Source organism: Caloenas nicobarica, chromosome Z (genome assembly GCF_036013445.1).
Source record: "Caloenas nicobarica isolate bCalNic1 chromosome Z, bCalNic1.hap1, whole genome shotgun sequence".
Taxonomy (NCBI): domain Eukaryota; kingdom Metazoa; phylum Chordata; class Aves; order Columbiformes; family Columbidae; genus Caloenas; species Caloenas nicobarica.
In genome coordinates, this window is record NC_088284.1 from 84,024,424 (window position 1) to 84,036,053 (window position 11,630).

General features: G+C 41.0%; 1 protein-coding gene across 3 annotated transcripts in view; it reads right to left on the reverse strand.

Annotated features, from left to right (window-relative positions):
• SKIC3 (SKI3 subunit of superkiller complex) overlaps nucleotides 1-11,614 on the reverse strand; it is a 51,372-nt gene extending 39,758 nt beyond the window's left edge. For all 3 annotated transcript variants that reach the window (XM_065656290.1, XM_065656291.1, XM_065656289.1), the window contains exons 1-10: nucleotides 11,531-11,614; nucleotides 11,273-11,383; nucleotides 9,475-9,576; nucleotides 8,851-8,994; nucleotides 7,711-7,802; nucleotides 6,952-7,027; nucleotides 4,953-5,093; nucleotides 3,037-3,135; nucleotides 2,835-2,943; nucleotides 852-992 (exon numbers count right to left, since the gene is read on the reverse strand). In XM_065656290.1, the coding sequence (XP_065512362.1) occupies nucleotides 852-992; nucleotides 2,835-2,943; nucleotides 3,037-3,135; nucleotides 4,953-5,093; nucleotides 6,952-7,027; nucleotides 7,711-7,802; nucleotides 8,851-8,994; nucleotides 9,475-9,564 (892 nt within the window). In that variant the 5' untranslated portion in view covers nucleotides 9,565-9,576; nucleotides 11,273-11,383; nucleotides 11,531-11,614. The remainder of the gene's footprint in view (nucleotides 1-851; nucleotides 993-2,834; nucleotides 2,944-3,036; nucleotides 3,136-4,952; nucleotides 5,094-6,951; nucleotides 7,028-7,710; nucleotides 7,803-8,850; nucleotides 8,995-9,474; nucleotides 9,577-11,272; nucleotides 11,384-11,530) is intronic.
• Between the last annotated feature and the right edge of the window lie 16 nt (nucleotides 11,615-11,630).

Below are 11,630 nucleotides of genomic sequence, written 5' to 3' on the forward strand. Positions count from 1 at the left end.
GCAAGACATGTTTTTCCACTGTGGATAAGCTACCGCAGAATATTGTAGAATATCTTGAAATACAATTTCAGAAACAATCTTATTCTAAACCTGGGAGAAAGGATGCAGGGTATCACAGCATAGGCTGACACTCATGATTGCGTATAGAACCCAAATGTTTATTTACCCAGCTTTGTTAGTAAGTTGCTTTGAATTTTCCACACCCAACACCATGCGATTAGAAGAGTCCTATCTTCCCACTAGTATACTTATGAATAATTTTTGAAGAGCTTTGCCATTTCAATACAAGCAAGATAATTACAGATTAGTAAGCCAACTCTTCAGCAAATCTGGCTACTGTAAAAAAAAAAAAAATCCACTGATATTTCCCTTTATAGACCCAATATAAATGTTCACCCAATGTAAGTGTTAAAGAGGCCATAAAATGACATAACTTTAAAGGGAAGTCACCTGTGTTCAGATATAGAAATGCAGTGACTAGATTAAAGAAGCTGCATTATATATTACTTTATAAATTCCACATTCCTTCATTAATTGGTATTGCTGTAACTACTGCTTCATCTAGGTATTTCCCCAATAACACTCAGATTTTAAAAGTCTGAAGTTGATCACAATAAAATCCTACAGAGCTGACTATGGCAGCAATGACCAGACTTCAGAGATGTTATACTTAAAGCTATATGTTGAAGCATTTCAATGCCCAATCAGATAAATTGTTGAGTAGTCTTTTAAAATCCAGATGGTCTTAGAATGGGCAAACTACTATGCAAGTATAAGATTTCAAAAATGTTCAGCATAAACCAGTTGGTATTCAAGTTATAGACTATTTACAGCTCATATTACACATTTACCTTCAGTAAGACTATTAATAGCCTCCTTGTATTTCTTTTCTTGGAGGCATTTTACACCAAAACCAATGATGCCTGGACCACTACTTGCGTCCATCTCCAAAAGCTTAGAAATATACTGCAGGGCCTCTTCTGACAAAGTACCTGCTTTCAGAAAAAAGAAAAAAAAAAAACACAAACAAACCATTTTATAGAGATTTGGATTTTAAAAAAATGTAACAGCACATCTTATATACATAAATATGAGCCTCACCCTTTGAGCTCAAAGTAACAAATTAATTTACTTAACTTTTTTCTAAAGGTACTACATACTTACCACCCTCCATCCCCAAAACCCTCCACCCCCAAAACTTGAAAAACACACAGTAATCTAGGTACCCAGTTACCACCAAAGAAAATAAACTGTCAGTCTGAAACCTGAATTTTTAACCACTTGTGTTAAACTACTACAGGTATATTTCCTTATGAATAGAAACTAATTCCTTCATGGGCTTTCATGTAAGCCCAGCTAAATGTCAACATGTCAAAATCTGCCACAAAACCATTTCCTTCCACAGTAGGTCTTGTGTACCTATGAATTTGCTGGGATAGGCCTGCTGAAACAGTCTTGCTTTGAAACCACATAATTTACTATCTTAGCTTAATTTTAACTGATGCCACTAGCTCTTTATGATTGTGTTTAGCAGTGATTGTAGACTTGGCAGTTCTTGCTTAAAGCAACTGTTGTGACCTGCAGCAACAGTCTTGGAACAAATATTTTCTTTAAAAAAATAAGGACTCCTTTGACATAAGGGTTGCCTATGATTTGCATGTGGTAAAGGTGACTAATAGTGCATCTGAGTTACAAGCCCACAAGTTTGGGGCATGAAGGACTATGACACGGTTGGAATGGCTCAGATAAAAACAAACAGCCTCAGTAAAACTGAAGCACCATCCTCCCCACCCCAAGATGGCTGTGGGATGGTGAGATGTTGTCAGAGCATTGGTATATAAGAACTGTGCCAACCGGATGCTCCTTTTCCTTTGAAAATTAGTTTCTGCATGTTTCAACTGTAAAGCATCCTCCTGTGGAAATAAGAGTCTAGGCCTCATTTATCTTCATCCTTTTTCAATCAAAGTGAAAAATTCTCTCCTGTTTTATGTCGATACACTGTTACATGAAGCCTACTGTCAAAACTGGAAAAGGCATTCTTCTATTTAAGCTGAAAGTTATTTCTCTTTATATAAATCAGACTGGGGTTTTTTCCCCGATTTTCTTTCCTTGTTTCAAAAATAAATAAAATCAACTTCTGACGCATTAAACAATAAAATGAAAGATCAAAATTTAGTAGTTATCTTTGATAATGCTGAGAAAACGCCCAACACTATTGTAATGTTTTTCATGAACTACCAAAAATACCAATTGTATACTTTCAGATCCTTGCACTATTGAACATACCATGGTATTTTTGTTCCCCTCGCTGATTCTCGTTTTCTACTTAGAGCATATATCTAAACAGATCTGTTTATTCCCTATTCACCATGCATTCTTTTGAAGAAAGTATCACAAATGTTTGGGTCTTTTTGCCAAAAGAGATTTTCTATGTCAATAATAACTTAAGTGTAGCCCACCCTCAGCCGTAGAGCACTGGTTAACATTCTCCACTCTCTCTCCCAAGCTTAAGAAGGTAAACTTCATTTACGCAGAGAGGCTGCTTCCGAGTTTTTAAGGCCTTTTTTTTTTTGCAACTTTGCACATTGACAGAGTTGGACCTAACATGGAGACATTTTTTGCCAATTTACAGTCACCACTCAGTTACAGAGCTAAGAAACGGCAAATCATAGGACCAAACACTGTGTTTCTGGACAGGCACAAATATAGCATAAAAGTGAACAGTGCACTTGTATTGGGTTATGAAGGGTAAAAACTTGTAAAAAGATTGTAACAAAACTAACTATGGAACAAATAACTTTAGCCCCAAAAATACCTAAATCCATCCTACTCACCTGACTGAACAAAGTGCAAGCAAAGTACTTCTAAAGGATAACTCGCAGAAGGATACAAAGCCATCATATCATTACAGGCCTTTTCCAATCTAGCTGATTCGTGAGGAAACTTGAAAGGAAAAAAAAAAAGTTATTTGTGTGAATTATTAGATAAGGAATATTACATCTCTTCACTGAAGCAGATAGGTTAACATAACCTTACTTTTGACAAGCACTGAATAAAGTCCTTGTAAAGATTCTGGTGGTCTTCACCAGGAACAGGGTCAGCAGAGTTCACCGCATGTTCAAATGCAGTCAAAAGCTGAAATAAGAAATAATTAGAAGGGACCTACAACAACCATCTAGTTCACCTGCCTGACCACCCCAAGGCTGACCGAAAGTTAAATCATGTTTTTAGGGACACTGACCAAATGTCTCTCAACCACTGGCAGGCTTGGGCCATCAACCACCTCTCCAGGAAGTCCGTTCCAGGGTTTGGCCACCCTCTCAGTAAAGAAACACTTCCTCGTGCCCAGTGTGAACCTCCCCTGTTGCAGCTTTGAGCCATTCCCACATGTCCTGCCACTGGGTCCCAGGGAAAAGAGCTCGGCACCTCCCTCTCCATGTCCCCTCCTCAGGAAGCTGCAGAGAGCCGTGAGGTCGCCCCTCAGCCTCTTTTGCTCCAAACTAGACAAACCCAGAGGCCTCAGCTGCTGCTCACAGCACCTGCCTTCCAGCCCTTCCATAGTTAAGTGGATATTTACATCTTATTATCTGGATCCTACCGATTAAATTTACACTAGTACTGTGAACAGAGAAAGTCACAAAGTCCCTTATAACAAAGCAGTACTAAAATAGAATCCAAAGCACATTAACTGTCTGCTACAAGATGAAGCAGTAATACACTGTTTCGTAACATAAGATGGGTACAAGGAAGGTGAAATTTGTAAGAACACAGACTCTTCTTCAAACCTGATCCAAATTCAAAGAAGGACTTGGTAGCACAAAATCTAGGTTACTGCCCTCTAGGATTAGCTGTCAGCCTTCCCCTTTGCTCTCGTATAGAAATCTAGTCCTCTATTTCTTGACTCCTTATACATTGGAGAACACAGGTACCACAGAGTCTGCACCACCAATAAGCATGCTAAACAAAAAGTTGCCCACAGCTTGTCACAAGCAAAACACTAAATAGGAGGGTGCCTTCAATGCCACATCCTTCTAGGTTCAGCTGCTGTACTCAAAACTGCAGTAAACTGAACTGTAGATTTGCATGTGAAACCTATTCCTGATATTTTTGTAACTTTTTTCTTTTTGAAACTTCTTGTCCCCAAAAAGGCAAGTAGTATGGCCTACAGCACCTCTTTTCTATAACAGCTCTTAACATAAGGCATTTGCCTTCTCAAAAAGTAGAGATCCAGATACAATTTTCTGCCGTCTGAAATTATTTCAGTTTCTATTTTCTACCTTTCTGGAGCACTGCTATCAACCAGATCGGTGATTTCCATCCTTCACGCTGAAGGTGGTTCATCTTGCAAGATCAGACAAGCCACACAAAACAAAATTAACTCTGGCCATAGAGAACACAGGACTAGTGTAATTCATTATCTTTCTGTTTGCTCCAATTAGTTTTGACATTCTCCCAAAAAGTGAGAGCTTAAAATCTACAGGAGAAAGGAAAATTTGAATCCAAACAATGATATCTAGGATAAGCACTATGTACAAAAGGAAAACAGTGCTAACATTTCTCTCACCCTTTCGGGAAGTTTCTTGTTTTGAATAATGCCTACATTCTAGACTCTGTGAAAGCCTATGAGTGATGCTTCTCATAACATGCAGAGGTAGAACTGTGCTACAGTGCAAACTGGGACTCCTGCAGAATTTAGGAGAAAGTTAATGAGGGAGTTCCAGGAAGAATGCTTGGATTTAGGTGCTTATTCCACATAAGGCCCACCTCAGGCAGCTGCAGCCTCACCGTTTCTGTCAGAAGTTAAAATCACCCACCTTTTCCTGAGAAGTTTAGTACTGCTGAAGATTAACGAGACATGAAGTTGCAAGATTTGTAGGGGTTTTAAGGCTTCATTTCAAGTCTGGCTGCACTGTGCATATGTATGTATCTAGATGAGGAGGGATAAACATTACCGACTGCTCAGTCTTATTATCCTGGGTCTGTGTACTGTCTTTCAGTAACTGGATCATCTTCTTCCAAAGCTGATGAAGCTCTGCTTTTTCTGCACCTTCCTCCTGTTTCATTTGGATTAGTTTCTGCCATGTTTCAGCCACCTGTCAAGAGGAAACAAACAAAACATGTTGCCACTTTTTAAAGAACTGGATACAAGCTTTCCAATTACTGGCAACTCCACCACATTAGGGGAGACAACAAAGTAACTGTTAAAGTAATGACCCAGATTTACCTGCTTTCTGATTAAAGCAAACAAAAATCCCAAAGCATTGACAGGGACCTGTCTACCTTACAAGGCACAGTAAATAAAGGAGGCAACACCAAGAGTGTGAATTCTGACTCTGGCTCCTGGAGGAAATCAACAGTAAAAATAGACCTAAACAGTCCTCTGATAAGCTCTGAAGAAAAAAGGGAAATCTGGTTGGATCTACAGCATTTTGAACAGAAACACAAGAACAGCAGCAGTACATGTTGACATTCCAGAGTGGAAAAATCAACAAAACTGAAAAAGAGAAAACAGGACCCCGCAGCCTAACTTGCAGTTTCCTGTTACATATAGAGCAAGTCGGCTTTCATATGCTGAACTATTAACATTGAATTTAGTTTCAGAAATGGGTATACAAAGATGCTTTGGAGCTAATTAATAGTTGTGAGCCTGATGCTAAGCGATATGTAAAATTTTTCATTTTCCATTGTTGGAGGAACGGGGAGAAGATGTCATGAGTAAGACCATCCACCATGTTGTAAGAAAGAAACCCTTTCAAAGGAAGAGTAAACAGCTTAACTACAAAAATATGCATCCTTTAACATTAATAAAGAGACTATAAGCAATGTTTCTGTCAAATCCTTCCAGCATTTAACAGCTCCACCTCGTGGTAAGCAACAAGAGCCACAACTACTTCGCAGTGATGACGCTGACAGGGACTCTGGGAGTGCTCGCTGGGCTGAAGCTTGGGTTGCCCTGAAGCAGCTTTACAGGTCCTTATCATAGTGCATGGAATGCAAAACACAGAATCACAGACTCACAAAATGTTTGGGTTGGCATGGGCCCTCCCAGCTCCCCCAGTGCCACCCCTGCCATGAGCAGGGACATCTTCACCAGCTCAGGTTGCTCAGAGCCCCGTCCAGCCTGGCCTGGGATGTCTCCAGGGATGGTTCATCCACCACCTCTCTGGCCAACCTGGGACAGGCTCTCACCACCCTCAGGGCCAACAACTTCTTCCTCACGTCCAGCCTGAATCTCCCTCCTTTAGTTTAAAACGATCAACCCCTTGCCCTGTCACAACAGGCCCTGCTCAAAACTCTGTCCCCATCTTTCTGATCGGCCCCTTTTAAGCACTGAGAGGCCACACTAAGGTCTCCCTGGAGCTTCTCTTCTCCAGCTGAACACCCTAACTCTCTCAGCCTGTCCTTCCAGCAGAGCTCTTCCAGCCTCAGATCATTTCTGTGGCTCCTCTGGCCCCTCTCCAGCAGGTCCCTGTCTGTCGTGTACAAGGGCAATCAGCCACAGGCAATCGAGTTCAGGTTATTTACAAATTCCACCCTCCCCCTGGCATGAAATATGAGGACAGTCTAGGAAGGGATCACCACACCAGTGAAGGGCTAATCAGACACCTAGAGCTCGCCAAGCCAGGCAAAGGACACCTGACTCGCACGTACAAGTAAATGTGCATTTGGGATCATGCTTGACTTCTGGAAATAAAACAGAAAAATGATGTTCCACTCTTTCAGCCTGTATACTAACATCCTTTGCCAAGTTTTGGCAGTTTAACGGATTGCATCCAAGTCTGTTACACAATGGAAAAAAAAGGAATATAGTTACAATAATTTATTGCTAGCAGTTGTCCACAAAGGGACCCCGACTAGTCTGCAGCCCAAAAAATTGGGGATTCCTTGATGAAGAGTAGTTACTTTTGATCAAAGGGAAATTTCTTAGAAGAGAGAAAGTAGTCAACCTACCTTTAAATATTTCTTCTCTTGATGATACAGGTCCACAAGCTTGTTACACACATCATACCATTTTTGCTTGTCACCACTAGAAGGGAGGAAGGAAGAAAATCTGACACAAACAAGCTAAGTTTTCTATAAAATAGTATAATGTTTTTCAAGTTCTGACAAATAATTTTAGTAGGTTCAGTTGCCAAACAAATATTTAGAATAAATACTACAGATCGCCCTAAAAGTTTTACTCGTTGCTGCTCTGAGTAAAAAAAAAAAATTAAAAATACTTCAAGCCACTGTACTTTTCTTTTTGAACAATTTTCAGATTAAGGAAACAAGTTGAACACTCCAGTCAGTTACAGTAACAGCTGAGAGTCAGATTTGTTTAGAACGGTACCTAGAAGAATCGGATGACATATAACCTGTGATCTTAAAGCAGATAAAAATAAATCTACTTATGAATGCAGACAGTGAACTATCAGAGTTAAATGCTTAAAGGCAGTGAGTTTAGACAGAGGACACAGGACAACACAGAATTCTCTAAACTACTAACCTCAAGTACAATTATTACAAGAGTGTTTCTGCTATCAAAAGAGACAGGATCAAGAAACCTTATACAGGCACAGAAAATGTGAGTAACAACTGCTGTTAAAGCTGTGTCACAACCCACTGTTGTGACAAGGCTTTAAAAAAAAAAAATCCTATCCTCTGTATCAGCAATGGCATTCATGGAGTTAGAAATCTTAAGACTGAATTATGGAATTGAATTTCCTTTACCTTTCATAGAGTTCTAAGAGCTTTCGGTAAACATCTGCTAAGTCTCCTTTGACATCTGTTTGGTTGGGTTTCTCATATAAATTTGCTAATCCCTTTTGAAAAAAAAAATATTAAAAATAAGTAAGATTTGATGTCAGCAGTTAGATGTTATGCAAACAGTGCAAGTTCTGCCTATAAAAATTATTCTATTGCCTTCAGTGATGTCATGAAGAAATCTCTGAGCAGTATCTACATTGATACTTCTGTACAGCCTTGTAAATCTACTTATTTTAAATTAAAAGCTTTCCTCACTTTCTTAACTAACACCAACAAGTATTTGAAACTTGTATATATTACAAAATCTTGTTTGCATAATAGACAGTATACAAATCACACAAAGTCATATGATAAAAGATCTGTACCCAAGTATCATACTGTCTTGTACAGTAACAGAAATCCAGAATATGATTGCAAAACTGAGGAAATTTCAATATACCTTGAAATCAGACACCAACAGTTATACTTTAAAATGTATTTGTATTGAAAATACTAAGAACTTTACTAAATTGGAAAAATATCAATTGATGGTACTGGAGACAGATTTAACATGCAATCTTATGCTTCAGAAGTCTCCAAATAACACAACCACATATTGTAAATAAATACTGTTACAGGTTGTCATGCGCACACCACCCAGCACACAGCTATTTTTAATGTATACTGTTGTTTTTAAGTAACAACAACATAATTCAGTAACAAGCCCCTCAGTGCTGGAAAAAGAAGTTACTAGGTAAAACATTTTTTCTCCTATGAGAGAAGCATTATCAAATGTTTCTTGAGCTACAAGCATGGAAATCCCTAAGCATGGATGAATTTACTGTATTCATGTTACCCCTCGCATATTTCACTGCTATCTGGTCTGCACAAGAAACACAAAATTAAATATACTGAAACTAAAGTTCACCCTGCTGTACACACACAGCCACCCACAGCTTCGCTTTGGACCCACAAATAATTTGAACCTCAGCCACTCCAAAACTTCAGTAGAACTAACGGCCTCAAGAAAACATGATGCAAATCCCAGTGCTGCTTTGTTCCCATATTTAACTCCATAGTGACACTTTTCAGGGAAAGAAAAAGTGAATCTTGACATTCACATACCTGCCATGCCAGTAACTGGTTTGGTTCAAGTTCAATAGCCTTTTTATATGCTCCTTTGGCCTGATCAGGCTGGTCTAACTCAGCAGCTGCCAGGCCAATAAATACCCAGGCATTGTAGTTATTTTTTTCTTGCTTCAAGACTGCCTAGAAATACACAATTTTAAGTGAAACTGATGAATGAAATGCATTGATTTTATCCTTACAGTTTGGTGGGTTATTCCGTATGGTAACATTAGAAGTTGAGAAGTTAAATTTTTAGGAAAAGGCTAAGATTAATAACTTCAGCTTTTCATACCAGAAAATGCTCCATATCCGAACTCTTCTGCCAGTAACCATATCTGCAGCTCAGCAATTAAAGACCTCTTGTCAAGGATTTTTATCTCTATCATTCTAGACTTAATATTCTTATTGTCACATATAAGCAAACCCAAAAGGAATGGGAATAAAAGTTAATGTGTGGGCAACTAACGTGAACGATCAATGAAGTTAAATTTGAAAAATCAATCTCAGCTCTTAGGACAATAAGGTACTCCACACTCCGCATTACCATACAGCTGTAGGGGTGTAGGCACAGCAAACAAAATGTGCAAAAAAATATTACCTTCCAAGTAAAAAATTAATTACCTTGCAATGTTTTAAGGCTTCCTTATATTCTTTATTTCGTATTGCTTCTCTGGCACTCTTTAATACTGCCTTCACCTCCTTATTTGACATTGTGGCTATTAACTAAAAAGGACATAGCGTCAGTTCTTATAAAAGGATATATTGAACTCAAAACATTGTTAATATCCTACTGTACCTGCAGAGAGAGCATTTTAAACACAGAAATATAGTGCAACACACCAAAATGCATACAGCACTAAAAATTGCTGAAACAAACAATATGGTTAAAATTAGTAATTTATGCTTAGCTTCAACGCAGGATTAAGTCAATATTCCAAACAGTTAAATGACACAAAGTATCTACCCCAGAATGAAATTTTAGTTAAGGTTTAAGATAAATTTAAACAGGAGGAGAGGTGTTACATGGCAGCCACCTTAGTTAGACTCCTAGAATCATAAATGTCCCGAGTTGGAAGGGACCCACAGGATCACCGAGTCCAACTCCTATCCCTGCACAGGACAACCCCACAGGTCACACCGTGTGTCTGAGGACGTTGTCCAGTCTCTTCTTGAACACTGTCAGGCTTGGGGCCAGGACACCTCCCTGGGGAGCCTGTTCCAGTGTCCAGCACCCTCTGGGTGAAGAACCTTTTCCTCATGTCCAACTGACCCTCCCCAGCACATCTTCCTGCCATTCCCTGGGGTTCTGTCACTGTCACCAGAGAGAAGGGCTCAGCCCTGCCCCTCCTGCTCCCCTGCTGAGGAAGCTGCAGCCCCATGAGCTCTGCCCTCAGTCTCCTCTTCTCCAGGCTGAACAAACCCAGGGACTTCAGCCGCTCCTCACACGGCTTCCCCTCCAAACCCTTCACCAACTTCGTAGCCTCTTCTGGACACTCTCCAGTAGCTTTATCTCCTTTTTATCCTGTGTCCCCAGCCCTGCACGCAGTGAATGCTCCAGGTGAGGCTGCCCCAGCGCAGAGCAGAGCGGGACAATCCCCTCCCTGCCTGGCTGACCGTGCTGTGCTGGATGCACCAGGACACGGGTCCCTCTTGGCTCCAGGGACACTGTTGGCTCATGTTCAACTTGCCATCAACCAGAACGCCCACATCCTTCTCCGCAGAGCTGCTCTCCAGCACCTCGTCCTCCAGTTTGTCTGTACAGCCAGGGTTGCTGTGTCTCAGGTGCAAAATACGGCACTTTGTCTTGTTGAACTTCATGCAGTTGGTGATTGCTAGGAAGGCACCCTGCCTATATTTTCTTTTAAAAGAGGAATTACTAAGCAGCAAACTGTGCCTAAGAGGCATATGGCCCTGGACATGTGCTCAGGTGGTTTCTAAGGACTAGGATTTTCTGGTGTGGGCTCTGCAGCAGGACCATGGCCATGGCCAGCTTGTCACTCATGTTCATGGACCACGATGCTCCTCACCCTTCTCAACACCTACTGCAGACACTGCGTCCATACAGGCAAAAGGAATAAGCATCAAAGGACACATCACAGAGGTATTCATGCTTCTGAAATCTGCCATAATCATGCAGTATTTTGATGCATACGGTAAATTTTTTGCCTCAAATCCACTTTAGAAACACCACAGTCAAAACTAAGGTTGAGAAACAACACTGATGGTCCAGGCACTGAAAAAGGCTGAAAAAGTGAGAAACTTAAGAACAAAAAAAACCTTTTAGCAGTTGAAGAGCAAAAGATGAAGAGGGGATGAAGGGCCTAGGGAGAAATTAGAAATGAAAGGACAAAGGAAGAGGGTGTATTTCAGAGATTCCCTCAGAGACCGAAAGAAAAATGAAGAAATCTGTCAAACTTACATTGCTCAACAGCTCCTGGAGATAAATTCTCTTCCTAAGAGGGCAAAGACTCCTCGATCACCACAAACACCCCGTTTCGCTGACACTTCGGAGCCTGCGCTCCATTTTCACCTACAGAGAAACGAAGACACCACGTCAGCGCATAACCGGGCGGCCCGCAGGAGCTCGGCCCCGGAGCGAGGGGCGCCCGCGGCGCGCCTGAGGGCGCGGCAGCCATCCCCGCGGGGACGGACAGAGCGGGGGAAGGACACGACAGACCGATCCGATCCGATCCGATCCGATCGGATTCCATCCACCACCGCCGTCCTCCCCCGGCCGCTTCCCTTCACCCGCCGCCGCCACCGGCCGCGCACGCGCC